The sequence below is a fragment of the Pteropus medius genome, unplaced genomic scaffold, assembly GCF_902729225.1.
Source record: "Pteropus medius unplaced genomic scaffold, Ma_sr-lr_union100, whole genome shotgun sequence".
NCBI classification, from domain to species: Eukaryota; Metazoa; Chordata; class Mammalia; order Chiroptera; family Pteropodidae; genus Pteropus; species Pteropus medius.
This window is the reverse complement of record NW_024352004.1, coordinates 1,320,231-1,346,547: the sequence shown is the minus strand read 5'-3', so window position 1 is coordinate 1,346,547 and position 26,317 is coordinate 1,320,231. Positions and strand designations below refer to the sequence as shown.

Genomic DNA, 26,317 nt, shown 5'->3' with positions numbered 1-26,317 from the left:
CGAGGGCAGGCACTAGAACCTGTCTTACTCGTCCTCAGGGACTCTACAGCGCTGAGCATAGAGTAAGTGCTCAATAAAAGTATTTCTAACCGTGTTCCCTCCCCCCACCCCTGCCACCTGCCTTAGTCGCCAAGGCCTCGAGCAAAGAGTAAAAAGAACCTGGCCAAGGAGGCAGAGCGCCTCGCCGTCTCCAAGGTAATAGAAGTCCGAGGCTGGGAGTGCCCACGCATGCGCACAGTCACTCTTCCTTCCCGTAACCTCCTGAAGAACGCAACCCATAAAAAAAAAAAAATGCCAGAAGCCGAGCGCGCATGTGTAGTTAGACCGAACCCCCGGCCGCCTCCGCCTTCTGTCAACCCGTCTGCCCAGCAATGTCTTCACTATAAATATTGTCCGGAAATAGTGCCCATTTCTGTAAACGAAGCCTAGCTAACCAATCGTTGCTAAGAGCGGTATGACGAGACTAGCCAGGACGCGCCGGCTCATTGGTTAGATTGGAGAGGTGGGCGGGGCGAAAGGGTAGAGGTGAGGCCAAAGCTAGGAGGCGCGAAGCGAGGCATACTTGCAGCCGCTGGGGGAGGCGTGGCCAGGGCGATAAGGAGGCGGGGTCCGAGGCTGGGGCGGGCCGACTGTGGGGCTGGGCGACTGTGGGCCCAGAGCGCAGCGGTCGGCGACCGGCGGCGGGAGAACGCGGGCAAGGGGAGCACGACAATCGCTGGTTGGGGAGATCGGCGCTCGGCCGGTAGGTGACTGGGGGGCACCCCGGGTCTCAGAGCAGGAAGCACTGGGGATGGGTCGCCCCTCAGCCTGGGGCCGGTCTGCGGCCTGGCCCGTTGCCCCAGAATAATGGGGGTCGGCGGCGCGGCCAGTCGGACCCACTTGCGCGCGGGCCCTCGGCCCTGGCAGCCGGCCGCCAGCGCTCCCTCACGCTGGCAGGGCCACCGTCGCATGCCCTGCTCGCCCCGCACCCCAGAAGACGACACGCTGTCCCGAAGCGCGCGCAGGGGCGCCCTGCTTCCCCTTCTCCAACACCCCGATTCTCCCGCGCTCAGCTACCCCCACCGCCAGGCCTGCCCCTCCTGCTCCGTTCCCTGGGTTCCCTGTAGGATGGGGCTCGCCTCGGCACAAGTCGGAAGGTGTCTAATGCACAAGTGCACCCTGTCTGTGCGCCTTCCCACCTGCCCTGGCAGTGAAACCCTCTGGCCTTCCCTGGAAAGTTCTTGGGTCACACACCCCGAGGCGAGGAGAAGGAACGGAGCCTGTCCTTGGCATTCAGCGGAGCAGTGGCCACTCGCAGCATCCTCCTGCTTCCCCTGACGCCTCTCTAATTCTTCTGTCCGCTCCACTCGGCACTTTAGCTGTCGGTTCAGATATAGTATTCCCATCTTGGAAGCCTATCATGGCCCCTGGCAACCTGCAGCCTCTGGGCACCAGGCAGATAGAGGACACTTGTACAGTGCAGAGTTCCATCTACCCAGGAGCCTCTTTGGTGCTGGGTAACTTCAGTAAAAGCGTTTCTTTCCTTATTAAAGTTAAAATGTTGCTCTCAGTCCTAAAGAATGGACTGGGGAATGAGTATGGGGTGGAGGGAATGAGTGAAAAAAAGGGACAGAAATCAGTCGTGTAATGGGGGACAGTGAACATCAGTGACTTGATTAAAAACTCTAAAAGCAAGTGAAATGAAATGATGAGAGGTGGGGCCTAATACTAAATAGCAATCTGAAGCTTATTCCAGGAAAAATGTTGAAAACCCCTTAACTAGAAACATGGTCCTTCTGAAAGATGAGAGGGAGATAGTATCTTAACATTAGTGATGTGTTTTTTATAGTATCTTCATACCTGTAGCCTCCTTCCTTTAGACATCTGTGTGATAAGATAGATAGTATTGTCCTGTTTTATAGGTGAGACATTTGAGTCTGGGAAGAGGAAGGGGTATGTATCTTGACTTAAGCCTCATAGCTAGGACTCGGGGTGGGGACTTGAACCTGGGCCCCTGGAATCTTCCCCAGGCTCCTTCCCCTTGTCCAGGACTATATCCTGGGACTTAGATGCCTGAAGGAGGGAAAAGTTTTTGGTGTGGTATTTATGTTCTCAGTGTGAGTGAACAGGTGCTTGTCTTGCTTATGATGTGTTTGGATTTACTTTTGGTGTTTTTTAAAGTGATGTCAAAGTCAGTTCCTTTGGTGCAGCGATGCCAGACCTCTGAGTTTCTCAGACACCTTTAGGACATCCTTATTTATTGTGAAGGGTGTGGTGAACTTCTCAGAAGGTCTCAAAGTAAAAGTAATATGTCTCTGATTTAAATTTTAGAAATGTATACCCAGGTCTATGTCTCAGCACTTTTGCAAAGTCAAACAGCAGTAAGTTGCCAAGCTTTAAGTCATCTTCTGACTGTTTTCAGATTATAAGGAGCAGTTCTGAAGGGGGTTTTTTGTTCCTGGTATTGACTGTTAGAGTTTGTGGGAGCAGCAGCACAGACGAGAGACCCTGCCAAATAAGCCTTCATCTATTAAACAAAAATGTCTAGTTGGCCGTTTCGCCTCAACAGATGGAGGTTCGCTTCCTCATTTTGGTTCTCCTGTTGAACACTGACTTCTTTGTGATCCACTTGGAGTGTTTGTATACCATTTAATGTTGAGAAGCAGGCTCGCCCTGATTGGTTGTCCAACTCCAGGCAACTGTTGTGATTTTTTTGTGATAACAGTTCATCCCGGCTAGGGTCTAGTGAGAGATCTATAGAGATGTGAATGAGGCAAAGCTTCCTCCAGGGTTGTTTTCTTCGTTGTTGGCACCCTCTTAAGAGTGTCTTATCACTTTTGCCTGTGAAGTCACTCTGAATTTCCTATTTTTTTCCTGTCTCAATGGACAGCACATGAGCTTTCCTAACAGGCCTGTCTGCCATGATGAAGAGCTGACAGATTCATGTTGGTTGACTTGACTGATGTTCTTTCTGGGAAGATAGTTAAGAAATCTTAAAACCGAGTTCAAAACTAAATTAAAAGTATAAGTCAGCTTGATACACATATAGGCAGCGTATTTGTACCAATGGCTTCCATCATCTCGAAGCTGTTTTTTTTTTCCTGGCAAAAGGTTAAAATGCAACTAAAATTCTGCTTTCATGATTAATAAGTCACTACCGCAGTTTTGTCTGATGCTTCCTGTTTGCCCCATTTTAGTATTTCAGTTAAACTGGAAACATCTGAGCATTATGGGCACTTTTGATGGCACCAGTGTGAAATTGGCGGGAAGGGGGACAATTCCAAGAGTTCCTTGGGAGGACTCTAAGGATCAGCCAGCCCCTCTGGCCTCTGCACGCCGAGATCCCTAGGAAAGGAAAGGAGTGGGGGTGAGCATCTTCAAGGGGCAGGATGAGCATTCAAAGTGATGCACGTGTGAAGGCTTTGCATGTACTGGGTGATGCTGACTGAAATGTTGAAAGCAGTAGATTAGAAATGGAAGGCCAAACATAGGGCAAATTGTGTAGTAGAACATATCAATTGAGCTGAGCGAGACACTGAAGTATGTTGGATACGGGGTCCTTAGTTGTGGGCTTGTTTTACTACCCAGGTGACAATGCAGAGAAAAGACATTTTTCCTCAGCGGCCTGTGTGCCCTTCTTTGTATTCTAGTTTAAAGAATTCTCTTCCCATCTTGGTATTTTATATCCTTTAATCCCTTGTCCTCCTGATATATATCCGTTGAAATTATATGGCATCAAGGGTAATGGTACTTTGCAGCCACTTTTTTTTCGTATCCATTTTTTTGTGTTTTCTCACAATACGTGTATAAAGAAAAACCCAGACAAATATTAGGAAAATAAAGCCTCATGGGAGAAATAAAGTGGATGAGATTACTCAGGAAATTAGTGTCATGCCCAGAATCTAAACCCACGTTTCTTGACATCTAGTTTACTGCTTTTTCTACTAACTTACTCATGAAAGGATAAGCTGGGTTTTTTTCTCCAAAATATGTCAATTTTGAATGTAACAGCTTTATCTATCTATGTTAATAAGTATTAATATTAATGCATCATTAACAATTATTAATATCAATTATTCACAATAATTATTAATAAAAGGCTGAAAGATGAATAGCGTATCCTCTGGATGGGTCCGTTCATTCCCATCTTATAGATGCAAAAATTAAGTCAGAAGCGATTTGCCTCTACTGCCCAGAGCAATAGAGCAGGTCCACGGTGTCTCGTCGTCAAATGTGGAGTTTAGGCTGTCAGGTCAGACAGACGCTGTTGAGGTCCAGGTCTGCCACTGTCTGCCTGTGTGACCTCAGGCAAATCACTTCACTTCTCTAAGCATCAGGTGCCTCATCTGTAAATGGGATCAGAAACACTTCATGGGGTTGTTTTGAGTAGAAAACGAGAGGGTATCTATAAAGTGCTGAGCTCAGTGCCTGGCACATCATAAGCCACAAAAAGCAACAGCTGTAAGTGTTGTTGTGTTGTTGTTGTTGTTGTTGTTGTTTGGTTGTAAACATTGGTAATAACAGTAGTAAGAGCAGTAATAGTAGTTGCGAGTTACCAGAGTGACTAGATCTGTTTTCTGTAAGATGATGTCAGGACAGCTGGGATGGCCTGACAAGGCAGAGTCATTTTCTCAGTAGGACCTCCCAGGACCCTGAGCCAGGGGCAGAGCTGGGCCTCTCTAGGGCTTTCTTGTGTCCTCCAGGCGGTGAAATGGGTCCCAACCTTAACTCCGGACGTGAAAAAAAAGGAAAATACTGTGTAGAAGATAAGTTGACAAGGACTTGTCCCTCTGTGTTTGGGTGACTAGGAGGGAAATTTCGGTTCTGTGGAGTAGGGTTCCCACCACCACGTGGCACCCCCAGCTCACCATCCTTTCCTCTTATAACTGTGTCGATTTATCACCAGTATCACGTCTGGGGGCCCCGGGTCTGTAGTCAGGGATTTGCAGAGTTCTCTTTGAATCAGCCAAGGGGCGGGGAAGGAACGATTTCACATTACATTCTAAATTTTTTCCCCCCTTTTTAATACAAAACAAAAATATAGGCTCCTACCAGGCTGATGTTCCCTTTAAATAACATTTTGTTTTCTCTTGGGGAAGCTGTCTTGATGGCCTAAGAGTCATTTCTAAAGTGAACCTAGTTTTTAGAAAAAAATAGATCACCGGATGTCAGGCATCATGTTCAGATGAAAATGAAACCAGCAGGCCTGGAGTGGCAGCTCTGCACTTGACTTCAGTCTGGAGGTGAGAGGTAGAGTGTGTCTGGCCCGGCTCAGTAGCTGGTTGGCCCCACAGACTACATTTGATAGGTGCCTTCGTCATTTTCCAGGCAGCTTTGCTTAGGTGAGCAGAGCACTTTCTCTGGAAGGTGAGTCACCCATGCAGGGGTGTAGGTGACAGGCAATTTATTCCCCCAACACAGTTGCAGAGGAAGTCTTGAGCAGACCTTGTGGAGAAGAAGCCCTCTGCTAAAGATCGTGTTCATTTTGGCCCAGGGGCTTTGGAGGCAGGGGGACAGAAGCAAACGGAGGCTCTTGAGGCTTGCTGACTGACAGATGGGTTCCCTGGTTGGGGGTCATGTGGACAGACAGGGCACAGAGCCCAGATCAACAGTGTCACTGCACTCCTGAGTCCAGCCACCTTGAGGGTGGAAAATGGCCAGTTTCCAGTGACAGTCAGCAAAGAAGCAGAAGGGGAGCTTTGGCTCCAGGGAGCTGGGAAACCCCTTGGCAAAGAACAGAGCTACAAACCATACTTTGGTGTGAAAGACCTTTTGGGGAATGCTTGTCTACCCTCTTTGCTTTTCATCACCTGAGTTGGAGGACCTGATGAGCTCCAGTGATTGGAAAGGCTACATTAAACCCTGGATTTCCAGAAACCAAAATTCCAAACCTGCCACCACCTCGGTCGTCTCTGCTTCTAGAGCCACCATTCGGACTCAGTGAGCAGCAGCAGAGCAAACTCCTGAGGCAGTCCTTCCTCCCAGTTTCTGGTTGCTTTGTCTTTTGCTGACTCTCTTACAACTAAAGCCATGACCAGGTGTCCATCGGGGCAGAGTTTTTTCTCACTCTGTTCTAGATCAGTGCAGTTGGTGCTGAGCTTGACTGCTGATGGTCATGGACATCTGTAATCAATGTCCAAGGTCACCCACAAGGTGGGCTCGACTTTATTGGAGCCGTAGGGAAAGAACTAGCATTATCTTGCAAGTGGTCACAGGCTTCTCACCAACCTCCTACACATGCCCATCAATCTGGACTAGCCAGCAGTCACTTTGGGCGGAGGTGACCAACTGACCTTAGGCTTGACCACTCTGTCAAGAAAGAGCTGTTAGAATTACAGACTGGAAATAATTACTGTTCGTGTACTCCTTTATTTTACAAAAGTTAGAAAATGGTGACCCAAGGAATCCAAATGAGTTGCCCAAAGCCACATGGCTAGTTTGTGACAGAAACTGACTAAAGTCCTTTTCCCTGTGCTGTGCTGCCAGTGAACAAAAGAGCTACTCGTGGAGCAGGAACTGTATTTTTTAACTAGTTCTTCCTTTGTTCCCCTACCCTAACCCCATCACCCTCAGCCTTTCTACAAGCTCCGGCAGATCTGGGAAGGGTGGAGCCAGAGCAGCAGCTGCTCTGGGCCTAAGGAAAAGTAAACATAAAGCTATTTATTTGACACTCTCTTATACCATGAGGTTCATGTAACCAAAAGAAGGTTAAGGTTGATAAGAAAATACAATTCTGGGCAGGGTTACCCGGAAGTCTCAAAGGTTGCCTACACCTGTAGGGCACTTTGCTACCTCACCAAGCACTATCTTACCCAAAGTGGGCGTTCAGTTACTATGAATGATTGATGGTAAAGGTTCAAACCCACTGGGCACCAAGGAGCTCATCTGTATCTTTGTTCTGTAAAGAAAAGACATGTTGCTGGTGGCATGCCAGTGGCCAGAAGAGGCAGAGTCGTCAGCATCATCCTGGCTGGATCCCTCCAGCTCCTCTCAGTGAAGAGGCTCTTCCCTGTGGGCAAAGCATAATGTCATATCTGGATGGTGACCCCTGCAAGCGCTAAGCGCTGCTGTATCCAAGATCTACCACCCACCTGCTGACGTTGACATTTCCTTTTACTAGGCTAGAATCAGTCTACTGGCCGATACCAGGGATAGCTCTGGGAGGCTTGGGAGGAAAGGGGGCCTTAGCCAGCCTCACATGAGGATGCTATCGCCAATTAAGATTAGAAATGGACTCCTTTGGCTCAGGAAGTTGGTTGGATGAATGAGGCTCCTTGAAACTGTGCTCAGCAGTCCCAATTGGCAGATGCTGAACTTTGAGAGGCAGAAATAGCTTTACAGTGATAAGTGTCAAAGGCGGAGATTCGTGTATAACTTCCTATCTAGTAAATATATGCAAATCTGAGCCCTGATGGATATCGTCCAGTTCGGAAGGGTCATTTCTCAAGGAATTGGAAATAATTGGGTCTCTAGGTCAGCATTTAGGAAAGGGGATGACAAGAGCGGCTCAGTGGCCAGCTTCTTTGGGCGGAGGTGACCAACATCTTCCTGCAGGGATTCAGTCATAGTACCTCATGCTGTGACACCTTGTACAGGTGACTGGACAGTCCGGACCCTCATCTCCCAGGCCAACCAGGCTCTCAGAGCCAGCGGCACTCATCTGTTCCTCAGGAGTGCGTCAGTCATTCTTTCATTCAGTGAACAGTTGTCAAGCATATCAAATGTGGCAGGCTCTGCTAGGCAGGTGCTAAAATATAAAAATCAGGACGACTGAAGTAGGTCCTCGAGGAGCTCATTGTTGTGGGGGGAAGATGGACATGGAAGCAGACACATTACAGGTGCTGAGTCGTGAACCACAACCGTGGGAGCTGGAGAAGAGTGAAGAAGGTACCCTGGCCCAGTGGCCCTCCTTTTCCAGCTTGACCCAGAACTGTCATACACAGAGCTCCTTGGAGGAGAAGAACGTGCCTCCCATTCTGTGGGTATCTGGGAAGGCACACCCTCGGCATTAATCATCTTGCAGCCTTGTACCACTTGTCAGCTCGGAATAGGAGCTTGAGAACCATCTGGAAACTTCAGCCTTCTGGGGGAAGGAGTCATTCGCATAGGAGTAGGCACTGTAAGTAGAAGTATGCTTAAACGGTTCAACGCAGAAGCAGATAAGGAGTGACCGACTATTAAAGACGTGGCCCCACTTAGCCTAGCCTTCCAGGCTGGAACAGAGAGGGCAGAGACCACACTGGCAAATCCCACGTACTTGATGCTGCTCGGAGACAGATTCATAGGTGGACGGTCCGAGGCCTGACCCATGACAGTACTTCTTTGTATGGGTTCAGCATTCTAGAAAGGTCCAGGGCTTCGATGGTGAAAGCTGCGTGAGGGCAGGGACCTTGTCTGTCTTGGTCACCATTGCATCTGTTCTGATCAGCACAGCACGTGGAGCACGGTAGCCACTGGCTAAGTATTTGCTGTTGAGTGAAAGTATAAGACTAGAATCCACACTCCTTTTTCTAGGCCCTGCTGGCCTGAGAGAGGATGAGAGAACCACAGGCTGTTTCATGGTTCCCCCTCCTTAACCAAGGAATTGGTCTGAGATCCTCTGCGAATATTTATGTCATAGCACAGGTCCCAAACGCTTTCTCCCTTCCTGGGGGAGGACAAGGATGTTACCCTGTATTGTAAAGGGACATGTCAAATGCACCCCGGCAGCTCATGTACCTCAGACCGGTCACGTAGGCCTATCAAAGTGTGTGTAACATCTGAAACAAGGCCATGATCGGGGTTCTCTGCCAAAGGGCAGAGCTGGACCATGTGCTTCCTTCCATTTACCCTCATGCGTTGGAAGGGTTCTATGGAAAGCTGAGGTGTTTGGGTTTCTTGTTTATTCTGAAGTTCCTCTAACTAGTTCCTCAATTTTAGAACCAGTCACCAGTGACCACAATGAACTTAAAGCCTCCTCCCTTACAGGAAGGCTGAGCCTGTCTTTCTCCATCTTCCCTGAATACAGGTAGACTCTGCTTGAAGCCAGTCCCACCTGGGAAAACCAGAGTTACAAGCCGAGAGAGGGGAGTGGTTGTAGTTCATGGACTGACTGTAGCCCAGGGAACTGTTCCTTGTTCAGAATCCAATCTGAAAGGTCAATTAAGGAGAGCAGTTTTTCACAACCAAACATTCCTTGTAATGATGACCTCAGGCTAGCAAGATCCAGAAGTGCATTTTAACTCATCAGAGAAAGCTGGTTGTGTTTAGCCTTTTTTTATGTCATGTTTAGGGCAGTTTATGGCACTGTAATCTTTGGAAATTGGTCATTATTCACCAGTTTACACTGCAGCCCCCACTTAACCAGAATATCAGTTACACAAAACATCCCAATCTACAGATTTCAGTGACACTTAAATTTTTTTTACATGGCATACATTAAAAAGTTCTTGCTGCTTATGGTGTAAATGGAGTGCACATATGGTTGGGGTCTTTTTCTTTTTCTCAACTCTACTTCCCCTCCTCCCCATTCTCCTGCATACCAATTCCATGATTGTCTCTGTTGATCAATGATACCCTAGTAGCATCTTTTCTATATGCTATTGGCTGTCCTCATGCAAAGGATTTGAAAGTTAAATCGAGAATGCCATCGTAACACTTTTAAAGTTTATATAGTGCCCAAATCAGGGGCCTAGAGACAAAGTACCGACCATATTTATGAAAATAATAGTTGATGCTCAAGGCTTTGCTATTAAAAAAAAAAAGCGAAAACAAACACACAGTAAAGTAGACTCAAGAAGCCTAGAACCAGGCTTTATAAAATGAACTGCAAATTTGAAGTTTGTCTTAGAATTGGTCCCCAGGATGGGTCCAGCTGTGCTGGGCACAGGTGGACTAAGGAACACAGGCCTGCCACATGTCCAGCTTAGAGTCTTTGCTCCCCCCTTGCCATTTTAAACTTACTTTTTTCAGAGCAGGCTGGCTGCGTTTATGCTTCCTAATTGAGATACTTTCCCCTAGGTCATTCCCTGGGTTTCTCACTAATAAATCTTTGGCTTGTGGCAGCTTCTGCATTTGGGTCCTAAATTTTAAAACAGATCATTTGACAGTGAATACAATGTCATGGCTAAGAATATGGGCTTTGACAAAAAAGAAACCCATGTGCAAATCCTTCTGCCAGGATGGCCTTGGACAAATTACTTGACCTGCTGAGCCTTAGTTTTTTCCTCTGTATAAAGGGAATAATATAAGTGCCTTGCCCACAGAGTTATTGTGAAGAGTCAAGAAATAATGCATGTATTACCTAATTCATAAAAACCAATAATAGCTGTCATTATCATTTTTATTATTATTGACAACCAGCATGTTATTATGTGTATGCACATGACAACAGATTATTGACAATACCTAAAGATGTCCACAGGGCAACTAATTTTAGCTCTAGCTGCCAAGGAATTCTGGGTCCTGGTTCATCATGCACTGTCAAGTCATTCTTTGGTCCATTCAGAGCTGAGGCACTGCCAGTAGAGAGGCTGGATGGTGTGTACGGATGCTCTTCAAAGAACATTCTCCTTCATGGGCTGTCCTTTCTTCCTGACCGCTTCTGCCCCTCTGCTCTCGAGCAGAAGAGGGTTTTTCCCCTCTTCTTTTGATAGTATTTGTTCCAGACCTCCCTTCTGACCCTAGGGCTACTGGCTGGAAGCTGTGGGAGGTGGGTTTTAGCTCCACAGAGGCAAGGACTTGCAAAGGACTGTCACTTCCAGTTATGGAAAGGACTGCTCATCTCGTAACAGCTTTCATCTCACTAGAGGTTCTGTTAATGTTTGTAGAGCACCTACTATGTGCCACACACTGTACTGGGCATATACACACTGTTTCTTGCATTTGTTTGTCTTGTAAAATCCTTTTATGTAGGTTAGGGGATCCCTGTTTAACAGATCAGACACCTGAGTCTCAGATTAAGTGACCAGAGCGTTGAGGGACTAAGATTCGAACTAGATCTTTTGACTCCAAGGCTATCCTGTTATGTAATTGGGTAGCCATCCCTCAGGATTATTAAGTGATGTATTGGAATAAATGACTTCTAGGGCCCTTCTGATCCCAATATTATTTTGTGATCCCTTTATTATTTATTTATCCATCTACTCATTTTCCCCTACTAGATTATAAGCACCTAGAGGGCAAGGATAGTATCTTTCTAGCAAATAACTAATATATTGTGTGGGAACCACCTGTCCTTGCCTGAATGATGCTGCCTACTTCCCTGACCTAGAAGCAGGAGAGGAGAGAGAGCCCACTGAGAAAAGGGTCACCCAGAAATTCCAGTTCCAGGAATTTACCACCTAAAATTACTCGTCAAGTGCACAAAAATAGTGAATAAAGGTATTTTTTGGGGGAACAATATTACTGTAAGGGGGAAAAATTGGAAACAATTTGAAAGTCCATTCATGGAAAAATAGATGGAGAAATGATGGTGCATCTGTACCGTAGAATCTTATGGAGCAATTAAGAATGGGATAGATTTGCAGACACTGAAATGGAACAGTATCCACATATATTATTAAGTGAAAGAAGCAACATATAGAATATTGTGGAAATATAATCCTGTGTTTATTTTAAAAATAGTCCCAAACTGTATGTTTGTATATGTATAGTAATGGCTCTAGAAAGATTTATACCAAATTTAAGTGTGTCTTATATTGTGGGGAGGAGGGAGTAAGTAATACAGGGATTTTTTTTCTATATACAATTTGTATTGTTTAAATTTTTACAATGAACAAGTATTATTACCTTTGCATTTGAAAACAAAAAAAAAAAGTTTGTTTGTTTGGTTTTTTTTTTTTGAGTAGCATCAGATATTATAAAAGGGAGGTAGAGAAGACTAGCCAGAACAACTTGCCTCTCAGGTTTCCCAGATTGGGACCAGCCTCAGATCCCACCCCTTGACATAAGCAGCAAAGAAAGAGCTGGTGGTTTTCTCAGTTCTGCAGTTTCCCACTCTTTGTGGACTCATGAGTATTTCTTACACCCAGCACTAGACAAGGCCTGTAACCACTATATACACTTATCATTGGTTGATTACAAATAAAAGCAGGGAAGCAGTGGCTGTCAGAGTCGAGGACGGCTGACAGAGCCATCTTTGAGCATCTTTCTACTTGAGTCACAACTGATAAAACCCACAATCCCCAGGAGAGAACAAGAAAGGGAGTAGAATGAAAACCAAAACCAGGAGGGATGAGCTTGCCCATCTCCAGCCTTCTGTTTAGTGGCACTGCTGTCTGAACTCACTGACCAGCCACAGAGATTCTGGTGGGGCTCCCTCTGGGGCGAGGGAAGCAGTCATCACATTTATTAAGCCCCACTCACAGAGGTGGACCAGATATCTCCTAAATTCTCATCTCATACCAAGAGACCCCTTTTGTAGTTACAGCTTGTTTTCACTATAAAATTACATTCCACAGAGAACATCTCTGGAGGGATAGAAAAGAAATTGGTAACAGGGAGCCCCTCAGAGGAATGGGGGAGGGATGGGAAGGACTTAACGCTTTTCGCTGTGTATCCTTTCTGTGTTTTTTCTTACCACTTGGAAACATCTGTTAAAAAATGAACACTGAGAAGAGTAATGCATGCTCACTGAAAAAAAATGTGGAAAAATTAGGAAGGTGTAAAGAATATGAAACACCATCAAGAGAGAAGCATTGCTGCCTGTGGTAGGTGTCTGCATTTTTATAAATGTTGATATAATATACAGACACGTGATCGGTAGGATCGCACTTGAGATATAATTCTGTATCCTTTTTCTGTTAACATTGTACCCCATAAGCATTTCTTCATACCCTTAAAATTTATAAATGTTTTTAATGGATATATGAGGATTTATTTAATAATTATCCTCCTCCTATAATTAGACATTTTTTCCAGTTTTCTACTATTATAAAGATACACCAAATGTCTTTGTGCAACTTTTTTCTGTATTTCTGTTTGCTCCATACCTATTGCAAACCTGAGCTGTGCACACAGAAATGGCTGTCGTTTCCAGAGTTCTTTCGTCTACATTATTTCCTTTGATGAGTAAAGCGAGTGGGGGTATGATTAAGGGCCAGGACGAGGGTGAGGAGAGTGAGGAGGCATGGTGCAGTAAGCAGTCAGAAAAGGAGGCCATGCAGTAGAGCTGTTGGTAGGGACTTCCTGGAGGCGGAAGGCCTGAACTTTACCTGTGAAGGACAAGCAGGATGTGCAGGACAGCCCACACGAGATCGTGGCACACACAGAGACCTGTAGGTTTAAGTAGCTAGCAGCGTGTGGAGACTGGCCAGAGCCAAACCCTGTGTTTAAGGAAACAGTGGTCAGACAGATTATGGACCACAGAGCTGGGACTGGGCCCATAAGCAATGCAGAGACAACGGATGTCTTTGAACTTGAGACTGTCTTAAGGACATGACGTTTTAAGATTAGCTAAGCATCAATGTTGTGTGGGAGGGGGTCAAGGAGAAGCTAGAAGTGGGTAAGACCTATGCTAATAAAATAGATGTGAAGTGATTGCCTTAAACATTTAAAGGGGCCTGTCGACGGCAGTGTTCCTGCATGTGTGGGACTAGCCAAGATTGACAGGCATGTGGTGGGAATTGGAGGACAGTCATAAATTTTATTCCATACATTTCATTTACTCAGCAATTTGACCTATGGAATTGGCAGAGACTGAGTTTTTGTGGGCACAGCAGATTTCTTTTTTATAATTGATCTGTAAGATTTTAATGATTAATGTACATTCACATTTCATATCCTCCGTAATGAGAAATGCTTACATAGAAATTGCTCTCCTGGGAAGCAGGCCTCAAGCTGGCGAGTGAGGCAGGTTTTGAGGTTCCTCCGGCTGAGTTTTATCAGAGTGCTCCTTCTCCCTTGATGTCTGTGTCTAGGTCCCAGTGCCCACTTGTTCTTTCTACCTAATGGAAAGAATTAAGCCTCCCAGAGGCCTGTAACTTATGATATTGTCTGCCCAGGCTGGGGAGTCAGGGGAGATTCTGTCTCAAAGGCCAGGTTCTCTTTTAATGCCTAGCACCCACCATCTACCCCTACCCCATAGGTTCCTCCATCCGGAACTCTGCCCCTGAGTTATACCCCTCTTCCTCTTCTGAGAATTTAACCCCTGGAGGTTAACCATGACCAAGGACATTTCCATGATCTGATACTTGAACTCCATCCACAGCCTCGACTCCTGCGGCTTCCTGGCTTAGTGTTGCTCACCAGTGGCTTCAAGTTGTTTGTGATTCCTACATAGACTCACCTCGGCACCTTAACTTCGGCCATCCGCACTACCTGGAGTACCCTCTCCTTTTTCTTGGGAATTTTTTGCTCGCCCCTTGAAACTCAGCCCAGGCATCACCTGCTTTAGGAAGCCTTTCCTGACACGCACCAGGCCGGGCTGGATGTGCCTCCATGCGTTCTCATCGCGTCTTCTGTGTGTCTGTGTCTGTCGTTGCATTACTGTATTGCATTGTAATTTTCTGACCACTTGTCTCTTTCCTCCAGTAGACTGTAAGCTCCTCAAGGGACTGCGTCTTCTTCCTCAGTGTACACCCAGTGCTCAGCACAGGGCCCAACACCCAGGAGACCCAATGCATGCGCAAAGAATACTGTGTAATAAGATTCTGCAGTCTCTCTGCAGTGTGACAGGACACTCTGAAGCCAAGACCTTACTCGTCCATAAAGCCTCAACCTGCCACCAGTCTCTGGATTTTGAGGCTCTTTATTAGGTGCGCGTATAAGTGATTGTTATCTTTTTGTCTAAAGTATTTTGTCTGATATTAATGTTATATGTTTTTGTATTGGCCTGACATATCTCCTTTCATGCTTTATTTTCAACTTTTCTGTATTATTTTGTTTTGTCTTTTAGTCAATATCTAACTGGATCTTTTAAATCCTATCTGATTATCTGTCTTTTAATAGGCGGGCTTAATCTATTCATGGGTGTTGTGATAAACGATATATTAATATTTCAGGTTACCCTGCCACCTTAACTTGTGTTTCTTTTTATACTTACTGTCCTTTTTCTTTACTTCTTTTTTCTCCCTTTCCTTACCTTTTGTTAGAGCTATCAATATTTTTCCTTTACCCTTCTAGTTTGGAAACTTTGAATTGTATTTCTATTCTTTTAGTTAGTTACTCTTAAATTTTAACACGTATATTTAACTATAATTTCTTCTAATGTAGTGTAAACATTTTCATATGTAAATCCCACAGAAAGGCAGGGCTCTTATCACTCCACCCATGGGACGGCCCCCTTCACCCCCTTTTTCTTATATATTATTTAGAATTTAATGTTTAAAAATGTTTTAAACTAATTTTTTACGTTCAATTGTTAATTAAATTGACCAGCATATCTTATTGATTCCTGTGCCTACCATTGTTTCTCACATCCCATTTCTTCTCTGGTTTACTTTTCTGCTTGCCAAAGCACATCCTTCAGTGGTTCTTTCAGTGAAGGTAGCGCCATCTTTCCTGGAACTCTGTATGTATGTATTGTGTGTGAGTTTCTTTTTAATTGTTTTAAGAAAATGACCCGTTAAAGCTAATCAAGGTAAAAATTGTACCACCACAGGAACACATACCAGTGTAAGTCAACTAGAAATCTGACCAGTTTTTTGCTGATTCAGCCCTTAATGATACGGCCTCTCATTTTTAGTTCTTGTGCCTCCACAAGCTAAGAAATTATTACCAACAGGGAGCGGATCCTAGAGGTAAAATAAGGGTAGTAATATCTACATGAGAGTAATACTGCTCAGCTCCTGGTGGTTCCAGGTACCTCTGCCAACAAGCTTTTATTCTAGAAAGGAACTGAGGATCCTTGAGTCCCAGGCGAAAGGGCCAAAGAATCCTAGTTTTAGCCCTAACCCCACGTTAGCTGCTCTAGTTGTATAAATTGGGCCTTATTTGTTTCCGCAGATAAATTACCTCTTAGAGCCTTCATTTCTTCATCTGTAAAATGGGAATACTATTACCGACCTTGCAGGGTTGCTGCGAGGTTCATCAGTAATGCAGATAAAGCACCCAGCACGTGGCCAGCACACAGCAGATGTTTGATAACTGTAGTGGTTATTACAGTCCCTGGCCCTTAGGAGACACTCACTGAACGCTCGTTGAATGATTGCAGGAGCCTGTCGTAAAAGTCTTCATTGAGGAGACAGGTTATAAAGGATAGGTGAGGTCAGGGCAGATATTAACAAAGAAGGAAGGCATTCTCTATGGGAGTAACAGGGTGAGCAAAGGAAAAGAATTGGAGGCTTGCCCATTGCTCCCTGCTCAGGCCAGTGAAAGGAGCAGTCTGACTGGAACAGAGGCTGGAGTAGGGTTTTGGGGAAGGCAGTCAGGGCAGAAAGGGAGCCAGGGCTGAGCATGCATGGAGATCTCTGGGTCTGCCTGGCCAGATGGCTGTTTCGCCAGGCCAGCTCACTCCGCCTAGTGCTGGCCCTTGGTTCCCCTTCCTGTACAGCCCCTCATTCTTGATAGGCAGAGGCTGGCCCAGTGTGGCCTACTGGCCAGGCAAGCTGGGGCTTAAAAGAGGAAGCATCAGAATAAGATTGGTTTTCAACTAATATCTTATTAAGGAAGTTGAGTCATCAACTTCTGTTATTTGTCCCCTTTGGGCATTCAGAGAAGGACAGATTTTTACTTCCAGATAAAATAGTCATGAGAGGGATTTGCCCTGGTCTGCCCTGGCCCCTCAGTGGACATTTTTAAGATGACCCTGTAAGACAGAGATTTTTATATTCTTTAGATACAGAGAATCAAGGCTCAGTGTGTTGAATGGCTTAGGTAAAGCTCAACACCTCTACTATATGGTGCTGAGACAGAGACAAATCCCATTGTCTCGGCGATAGCATTTATGGGCCTGGTAGAGGGTAAGGGAATGAACTTTCGTTTAGCATTGAAATTGCTATTGGCCAGGCAAACTGACTGGCGTTTCATGAACTCTACCTCATTCAGTCCTCAAAACAACTCCAAAGATGCTAAGAGAAGAAACTCAGTGGCCTGCTCAAGAGTTAGCATGCAAGCTCGAGAGGCGGGAGCACAGGATCAGCCCCTCTGCAACTTGTAACCGTGTGAATGTTTCGGCAGGCTTCTGAGCGTCTCTAAGCCTCAATGTTCACATCTGAACATGAGATTAATAATGGCAGGTGCTCAGTAAATATTGACAATTATTGTTCTGAATCGGAGTCACCCGGCCCACAGATAATCCTGACAAATCAGTGGCATTCTAGGAGCGAAAAGGAATCTCAAAAGATTTTCTAGGCCACTGGTTTGCAAACTTTTCTCCTCAGAGACCTAGGATTCCACAGAGGTCCTTGGTGGGTAAAGGAAAGCTGAGCGTGTGGGGCCTTTGCCTACCTTCCTTAGCAGAGCAGCTGTTTTTTGAGTTACATATCAACTGAGTTACATAGAGTTACATTCTAGCTCTTTGATATATTGGGAGTTGAAGTATGATTTCATTTGACAAAAATGGTCCCACTGCTTTTTTTTTAAGTTGCCAAGGCTAAAACCCATATCTTCTGGTTTCTACTCTGTTGTTTTTACCGTACTTACTAAAATAGAGAAGTGAAATGTGATACATTTTCGAAAGGTTATCATCACTGAGGATCAAAATTTAAAACATTATTTTTGTAACGTCCAGTAAATAAAAAGTTCATTTAATCTAAACCCCATTTTTGTCCCAGAATCTTAGGAACAGAAATTTTGCTGTCGAGAAAATACTGTTGTCATAGCCTTAGACCAGAACCGCCCGATAGAAATGTTCTGTAGCTGCACTGTCCAACATAGTAGTTAGTGTAAGTGAAGAACTGATTGTTAAATTTTATTTAATTTTAATTGATTTAAATGTAAGTAGCTACGTGTGGCTAGTGGCTGCCATATTTGACAGCATAGCCTTACAGTATAGAGAAGGTCGATAGTCCCAGGCCCGTTGGCATCAGAATCATCCAGGGAACTTGTCAAAAGTACAGATTCTGGGCCTAACGCCCAGTGACTGATTCAGTAGGTCTAGGGTGAGTGCATTTTAAGAACTCATCTGGTTATTCTAACTTGCAGTCAGGTTGGAAGGCACTGCGTCCCTGGGGTGGGAGAGTGGAGCCAGAATCAGGCATTTAACCCCAGCTTTGGTCTTCTATGGGACCACAGCCACCTTCTAGGGGATATGAGACCCTTGGAGAATGTGATGGAAGCTATGGACCTCTTCCCTGGAGAAATATAAACTACGTCTAGTTTCTGGGGCTCACAGACCATCCTGAAGCCACCCTTGAACCCACATTAAGAACTCCTCACCTTAGAAGACCTTTACTACCTGGTAAGGGAGCCAAGTCTGAGTCTCAGGATTCAGGGCCCCTGTCCACAGCAAGCATGTCATACAAATCTGCCCAAGGGTTGGTCTGGTACCAACCCAATCATTTCTACCCCCAGGCTTCCCCAGGGGCTCGTCACGGCACCACAGAAGAGAGAACAGGCAGTGTATATGCCCCAGGCCCTAAAAGAATACTGAACGAATTCTACTCCTTTCCCTTCTACTTTTGTTTTCATGGTCTTGTGGGTGAGCTGAGTGGATTTGGCTATTATTACTACAGCTCTGACAGAGAACAGAGGTCTGAATGCAATTGAGGCGTGAGTAGAGCTGGGGAGAGAGTCCAGGCTGAGTAATGGATCAGGATTTTGACCTGCCTTCAAAGGCAGAGACATAACTGGCTCCCACTTAGTCCTCATTCCCCACAAGCTGCAGGAGAGAGAAGGGGCAGAGCTGCAGGCCTGTGAGCTAGGGCGACAAGCCAAGGACCAAAACCCAGGGTTGGGAAGGTCACCTGGCCAGCAGCCCCAGGCTTAATACAGAACCCTGTTTATATGTAGACCAATACCCATATAGGAATAGAGAAAGAAGGAAGGAGCAAGTGTGTATATAAAAGAACTGCTGTTGGGCCAAAGTGTCCTGAGAATAGCCTCTTGAACTTGGAGGCTGTCGGTGAGGGCCTGAGTCATGGTCATGTGGCCCAGGCAAGCCAGACACAGGAGAAGCTGTACAGTTCCCGGGCTGTGATTTCGTGCCACTGGGAGGTGAGGGTCAGCCTGTTTTCCCCGTGCCCTTCACAGATTCAGCTGCCAGCTGCTGGGTTAGCTTCTCAACAGCCTCCTTGTTCCTCTCCCTGCCTGCCAGGCTGTTGGATGAGTCACCCACCAGGGAACTGAAGAGGCCCTGAGCTTGGCTGCCTCCGCCTCAGCTTCTTTAGGGCAAGGGAGCCTGGCATGCTTGTGGAGAAAGGATCAGGACCCCTGGCCAGCGGCCCGCCTAACCGCCAAGGTGAAAGGACGGCTCCTGGGGGTGAGAGGGTGCCCCACGGCCTCTGTAGTGGAGCTCTAGGATGAACTATGTCAGGCAGAGACAGGCCGTGTGAACCCCAGCGCTGCTAGATCTTGGACGGCTGGGTGCCCTCAGAACAATCACCAACCACCTGGCCTCATTTCTCTCACTCATCAGATGGAACTCCCTCTTCATCCCCCATGCTCAGGATCATTCTTCTCTGAAGGTCACCCTTAGATTCCCTCACTCAGCCAACATCAGTTGTCTCCTCTGTGCCCTGCTGTGCTATCCACTGAGGGCATCACCTCAGCCCTCAGGAGGTCTCGGACCAGAGAGGACCATGGGTTCCCCGCTTGTGTTTGCCTGTAACCCAGGAGACTTACAGAGTGCACAGCACAGCCTCAAGCCCGGGGTTCTAGGTCCTGGCCCTGCCCTGCCACGTGCAGTCGGGGTGACCTTGGGGAAGTCACTGCCAAACTAGGCTTCAGTTTTTTCAAGTAAAAATGAGGATGTTAAAGTAATGTGGAGATCCCTGTAAGCACACCTCTAAGACTGTTAGCTTTAGAGGCTGCAGTTTGTTTTCAAGAGCCCAGTACTCCTTGTAAAAAGGCCGAGAAAGGCGGGAGCTACTGTAGGCCCTAATCAATTCCTTTTTGGAGGTAGCAGGGGTTGAGGAGGTGTGGGATGGGAAGAAAATATGGTAACTGGAAAAAAAGCCTGCCTTGGAGGACTTTCACGTAATTGAAATCAGAATACCCCTTAGATTTCGTAAGGTCATCATCAAGTATCAATAAGGCCGTCCATTCAGCCTCCTCAGCATCCAGCCTTCAGGCATCCATGCTGAAAGCTGGAGCTACTCAGAGCTCAAAGCAAGGAGGCTCTTAAAGGCAGAGGCATAAGGATCAAATTAGTAGTGACCAACACACCCATCCATCCCCCTCACGCCACCCCAGTCAGGCTGGCTCAGTCTTTCGCAGCCATTGTGGTAAGGCAGATTCAATAGGAAGAAAGTTTTATGCAAGTGTTTCCCAGCTTCCCACTGTCTCATTTAAGCTTCCAGCCTGATAGGGCAAAAGGCCAGAGGTGTTAGAGGTTTGGCTTCACATGGTCTGCTTTTCTGCCCCAAGAGCAAACGGAGACCATGATCCGGGATGAGTGGAGTTACAGAGGGGAAGACCACACCTGTTAGTAACAGCTTTAAGACCAACCTCCCATCAGAGAACTCTCATTAAAGACCTGTCTGCATTTGGTGCCTTCTCGGGCTTTGTCTACAGCAAGTCACAACCCTGCCCTTTGGGAGTTCACAGCCCCAGTCTTTAAAAAGTTTCCCACGTGGTCAGTCTCAAGTTGGTGCTGTTCTCCGTGGCAATTCTAGTCTACGTGCTATTCGTACAGATTGTCGCCACACTGGGCTCAGTCTCCCTGAGGCTTGCTGGAGATGAAACCCAGAAACAGGTGAATTCTTGTGCTTTGTCCTCACATTTCTAGCGGTGTAGGTTGGCATTGGAGCTTCTAATATAAATTTCACTACTAATGTTGCCTGAAAGGAAAATGATACCTAGGAGAGATTTTTAGCAAATGAGTTTGGACATGACAGAAGGAAGCATGTCAATTCCTTCTGAAGAGCCACAAACAGATGTGTCTTGGGACAGGAGCCAAGTGCTGGCGCTGCCATTTGCTTGCTGATTTTTAGACTTTGTAAGATTTTATACACACACACACACACATGCGCGCGCGCACACACACACACACACACACTTATATCTACCTCCTGCTGGGAATAAAGCCTTGATTTTCTCTACTTGGAGAAAAGCTATGGGGGACGGTATAGACATGTCCTCTAAAAAGGCAAGGCAAGGCTTGAGTAGTCAACGAGGTGACTAATGGTTTTGGAATACAAGATTCACCACCATGTTCTGAGAAAGCAAGGTTTGCCATAAAACAAACAACAGAAAAAGATTCAGCCATTATTTATAAAAGCAAGAAAGGACCAACCCAGATGTTTGTGCTATGGCTATCCGGACGAAGTGGGCTGGAAGCCTCCTTGTTGGGCAGAGTGCAGGAATCCATTTATGGCTGCGTGCCGATAGGGCTGGGGGCTCACAGCACATGGAACCAGTGTAGATGCTGAGAGGCTGGCTTCTTCGCCCTTTGAGATGTTTAGAGGATAAGTACATGTGGCATAAAGAGGCAAAGGCCCCTCTTCCCCCTGCTCTTCTCCTCCAACCCAAAGCCTGACCTGGGCCCCTCGGGGTCTGCCAGTGACCTGCCCTGTTTGGTCTCTCCCTCAGGGTGAGCGTGAGCCTGGGAGATGGCAGTGATGGAAATGGCCTGCCCAGGCGCCCCTGGCTTGGCAGTCGGGCAGCAGAAGGAGCTCGCCAAAGCCAAGGAGAAGACACAAGCGATGGGGAAGAAGCAAAGCTCCGTCAATAAGCTCGAGGCCGTGGAGAAGAGCCCCGTGTTCTGTGGGAAGTGGGAGATCTTGAACGATGTGATTACCAAAGGCACAGCCAAGGAAGGCTCCGAGGGAGGGCTGGCCGCCATCTCCATCATCGCCCAGGCCGAATGTAAGGGGCTCTGGGTTCGGGGTGTTGGCCGAGAGGGCAGATGGGTGGGCCCACATGGGGTGCAGTTCTCGTGTAAGGGTGGCTGGTGCAGGTGAGGTTCAAGGTGCCCCTGTGGAAGAGGGAGGTCAGAGTCACCACTCTGTGTGATTCTCACAGGACGCGACTGGGGGTTTAAGCCAAGGATGACTGTGAAGCGGGAGCTGTAACAGTGCTGGAGAGTGAAACACAAGGGGGAAGAGGCACATGGAGGCTTTTGCCCACTGTAACCAGAGCAAGAGGAGAGCTGGGAGGCAGGAGTTCGCAAGCTTCACAGGTCCTGGGGACTCTGCCGCATTGTCGACCAGGCCCTGAGCCTTTGTCTGTAACCAGCCTGAGCATCCCTGGCCAGGCCCCAGACAGGAAAGGCCAGGTCTCCTGGAAAGCCCCTCAGGGGCTTGATTCTCTTCCACCTCCAGGTGGCCCCACCCCAAAGAATGAACACCTGCTCTTGGGCCCGCTGGGCAAGTAGACGGGCCTCAGGCTGCTGCAGGGCAAGGCCTGGTCTCGTCCTCTGTGCTTCTATTTACAATACCTCAAAATGACTTGAAACGGTGGCCACTGCTGGAGCCTGAGAAACTCCGCAGAGGGCTGGCAAGCGCCGGGAGTCTCCTCTCTCCCCCAGCCACCCTCTAACCCAGGAGGTTTCTTGGGGCAGAACCTGGCAAGACCAACAGCTCGTGATGGCGTTTTCCCACAGACGCACATCCTTCCCCTCATCTCCCGCTGCCTTCTGGCCAGTTTTTGAGGAGTGATGAGAAAATCAAAATTGAAGTGGAGTGAGTGACATAATGTAATAATATACACGTGCACACACATATACATATACATATACTTATACATATACATATATATAAAATAGCTTGTATTTATTGAGCCATTATACGTGCCAGGCACTGCGTTGAGGGTTTTATATAGCTCATCTCACTTAAGCTTCACAGTAAGTGAAGTGAGGCGGGCACCCTATGATCCCATATCATAGGCATAGGCATGCCCACTGCTCCTGACCCTTAAGCCAGGAGAGTGGGGTGAGGCAGTGACAGGAGCTGGCATGGGTAGGGAGGCGAGCCACCCCATGAGGTGGTCTGGGGAGGAGGAGGAGGAGGAGGAGCTGCCCAGGAGGGTGTCTGTAAAATGCCTCTCTCCTAAGTGCTGAATTCCTGTTCCTTCTCCTCTCCCTTCTGCTCATCCAACCGCTTTTCCCTTACTTAAAAGGTGAGAATAGCCAAGAGTTCAGCCCCACCTTTTCAGAACGGATTTTCATCGCTGGGTCCAAACAGTACAGGTAAGGAGGCCAGAGTGAGTGGGACACAGGGAACTGAAGCCAGCGTCCTCCCTCCCCCAGCTGCTCGCCCGGGCCGCTCCCAAGTGAACCCTGGCTCCCTCCTTCAGCACCTGTGGTGCAGCTCTTGGAACCTGCCCAGGCTTTCCTGGCTGAGCTGGTCTCTCAGCCAAATAAGCTTTTCAAAAGCTTTTCACAGCGTGTGGATAACTGCCTCTGGGTCACATCAGCTTGACATTTTATTTTTATTCTCCTCAGAGTCCTTGCTGCTCCCCCGTGTTTCCCATCAGTAGGGAGGGTGCTGGGAACAGGAGTTACTCTTTAGCTGGTGCGTGACCACAAGTGCAGGTCCGGAGGGCCACTCTAACGTGAGAGAGAACTGCCGAGTCTTCTCCTGTGAGACACACCCCAGGAGGGAGAGGGGTTTGGAAACAAGCGGGACGGCCAGACTCGCAGCTCTATGGCCCTGCAGGAAGCAGGCCGAGTGAGGCTCAGCCTGTTCCTAGGCTCCCAATCCCCAGAGGTGACTTTTGGCAACTGGAAGTCAAATCTGGAAACCATTTCCTCCTCTACCACCTTGTGTGGCGGACTTTTTCATCTTTGGAATTTGGAAACGACGAGTGATAAAAAGTTTGCCAGAGGGCCGCTACCCTTGAATCTAGAAATGTTCAGAGTTTGGTCAAATTCCTTACGCTGTCCCAGATGCCTTTTGCCCAGGGTAGGGGCTTCCTGACGGACCCACTTCTTTCAGCTGCCTAAGAGAAGCATGTAGGCCTCTAGCAGCCCCCCAGGACTGGGCTGAGTTTGCGTCCTTTGTGGGGGGCAGAAGATGAGGCCATGGGAGGTGACTGAGGCTATGGTCTGCTCCACAGCTGTTTGGCAGCGGCCCTTCAGAAGTGGCTGCCAGTGCCTTGATACCTGGCAGGGATAAGGGCCAAGTGAGATCCCTGGTTGCGGCGAGCCTCGGGCTATCAGAGAAGGCCGGGCTCCCCTGGTCCCCAGCCACCAGCCCAGGCAGAGAGTGTCTGTGCGTCTGCAGTTCCTTACATTCCTACGGCCACCAGGTATCAGAGGTGACCAGCTTCGACTGTCTCTTCTTCTGGAGGCAACAGAAAACTCACTCTTGTCAATTAGAGCTGAGAATGCCCACCATGGGGTGTGGCCCTCCAAGTCACACGCCCCGTTCTGGGACCTCCAGGGGCAGCGCAGCCTGAAGAGCAGGAACAGAAGTGTGTATCCAAAAGGGCAGTGTGTGCCCACTCACAATGGTAATAACTATGGTTTTTAGGAAGCTCGCCTTAAGGGCCAAGCACTGAGGTGGGCTTTTGAAATGAGCTGTTTCATTTAAACCTCCTGTCTACCTGCATGGCAGAAAATACTACGCCCATTTTATAAATGAGAAAAATGAGGTTCCTGTGAGTTTCCACGTTTACAGAAGTACCAACTAAGCTGGGATTTGTCTATGACTCTAACCGCAGTTACCTAAGCAGCTACATCTTCCTGCCTCTTCACGCTCAAAACGATTATCTGTCCCCTTTCTGACAGCCAGTCCGAGAGCCTTGATCAAATCCCCAACAATGTGGCCCACGCAACAGAGGGCAAAATGGCCCGTGTGTGTTGGAAGGGGAAGCATCGCAGCAAAGCCCGAAAGAAACGCAAGAAGAAGAGCTCGAAGTCCCTGGCTCAAGTGGGAGCGGCCTTGGCCAGACCCCTTCCCAGAACCCCCGAGCAGGAAAGCTGCACAGTCCCCGTGCAGGTGAGATCCGCCACCACCTCAGAACAGGCTCGCGGGGCCTCAAGACAGCGCCTGTGCCTTAGTCCTGGCCCTATGTTCTAACACCTGTTTTTCCCCACAGGAAGACGAGTCCCCACTTGGTGCCCCATATGTTAGAAATGCTCCCCAGTTCACCAAGCCTCTGAAGGAGCCAGGCCTTGGCCAACTCTGTTTTAAGAAACTCGGGGAGGGCCTACGTCCAGCACTGCCTCGGTCGGAACTCCACAAACTGATCAGCCCCTTGCAATGTCTAAACCACGTGTGGAAACTCCACCACCCCCAGGATGTAGGCCCCCTGCCCCAGCCTGCTCACCCCTTCCCCTACAGCAGACTGCCTCATCCCTTCCCATTTCACCCTCTCCAGCCCTGGAAACCTCACCCGCTAGAGTCCTTCTTCCTGGGCAAACTGGCCTGCTTAGACAGCCAGCAGCCTCTGCCCGGCCCACCCCTGGGCAAACTGGCCTGTATAGACAGTCAGAAGCCCCTGCCTGGCCCGCCCCTGCAGCCCAGCTGCCCACCTTATGGCACGCGGGACAAGTTTTCTGTGGAAGAGTACCTGGTGCACGCTCTGCAAGGCAGCGTGAGCTCTGGTCAGGCCCACGGCCTAGCCAGCCTGGCCAAGACCTGGTCTGCGGGGAGCTCAAAGCCCCAGGAGCCCAGCCCCAAAACTGAGGACAGCGAGGGCGTCCTACTTACTGAGGTAAGTAATCTTACAAACACAGATATACACACCACCACCACCAAGTCCAAGGCAGAGAACAGCAGCCGGAAGTCAGCAGGGGCGGGGGGTGCTGCAATGGGAAAAGGAGCATCACTGGAAAGGGGGGGATGGTTTTCTCTTTTTATCAAAGTCACTCATGCATATGACAACGAATGAAATCGTAGCAAACTGCTTATCACTGACGAATAGCAGCCACTTCACCTCCAGGCTCACTTTTCAGTCCTTTTAGCTTTTTCCATTTTTAGTTCTGGTTGGCTGCCTCATTATTGCTGGACTGTGTCTGTATGTGTGTATATTATTATGAATAACACAGATGCTGAACAACAGAAATAAGCAAATATCAACTTCAGAAGTTACCCCATGACCCCCGATATGAAAAATGAGAATTGTGCCCATTTTCTCTACTTTCTTTCTTTCCCCCTTTTCCTCTAATTCTCTTGCTAGATCATTTTGTAACTTTAAGTGATTTTCACACTTAAATTTTGGGGTTTTATTCCATCCACTTTTGACATTATCTCTCAGCCCCTGCTCCCTTCACTGTCCTTCCCTGTCTTCAACTCTTAGCTCCTGAGTTATATTTTCTCTTTGTCAAGGTTGTTGACAATTCCGTTTCTGTCCCACAACCACAAATCTGGGGTGG

The 26,317-nt window shown here is 47.6% G+C and overlaps 1 protein-coding gene and 1 long non-coding RNA gene across 7 annotated transcripts in view; one reads left to right on the top strand and one right to left on the bottom strand.

Annotated features, from left to right (window-relative positions):
- LOC120589253 (uncharacterized) overlaps positions 1-339 on the bottom strand; it is a 33,504-nt gene extending 33,165 nt beyond the window's left edge. For all 4 annotated transcript variants that reach the window (XR_005649427.1, XR_005649428.1, XR_005649429.1 and 1 more), the window contains exon 1: positions 160-339. This is a non-coding gene — a long non-coding RNA (uncharacterized LOC120589253). The remainder of the gene's footprint in view (positions 1-159) is intronic.
- A 255-nt stretch (positions 340-594) lies between these two features.
- The window catches only part of MAP3K14 (mitogen-activated protein kinase kinase kinase 14), a 40,319-nt gene continuing 14,596 nt past the window's right edge, over positions 595-26,317 (top strand). Inside the window, exons 1-6 of one of the 3 annotated variants that reach the window (XM_039846789.1) lie at positions 639-742; positions 14,494-14,714; positions 21,589-21,864; positions 23,116-23,185; positions 24,728-24,938; positions 25,039-25,656. In XM_039846789.1, the coding sequence (XP_039702723.1) occupies positions 21,609-21,864; positions 23,116-23,185; positions 24,728-24,938; positions 25,039-25,656 (1,155 nt within the window). In that variant the 5' untranslated portion in view covers positions 639-742; positions 14,494-14,714; positions 21,589-21,608. Of the gene's footprint in view, positions 743-14,490; positions 14,715-21,588; positions 21,865-23,115; positions 23,186-24,727; positions 24,939-25,038; positions 25,657-26,317 lie in introns of all 3 variants that reach the window. The other 2 variants (XM_039846790.1, XM_039846788.1) reach the window with 2 other exon arrangements.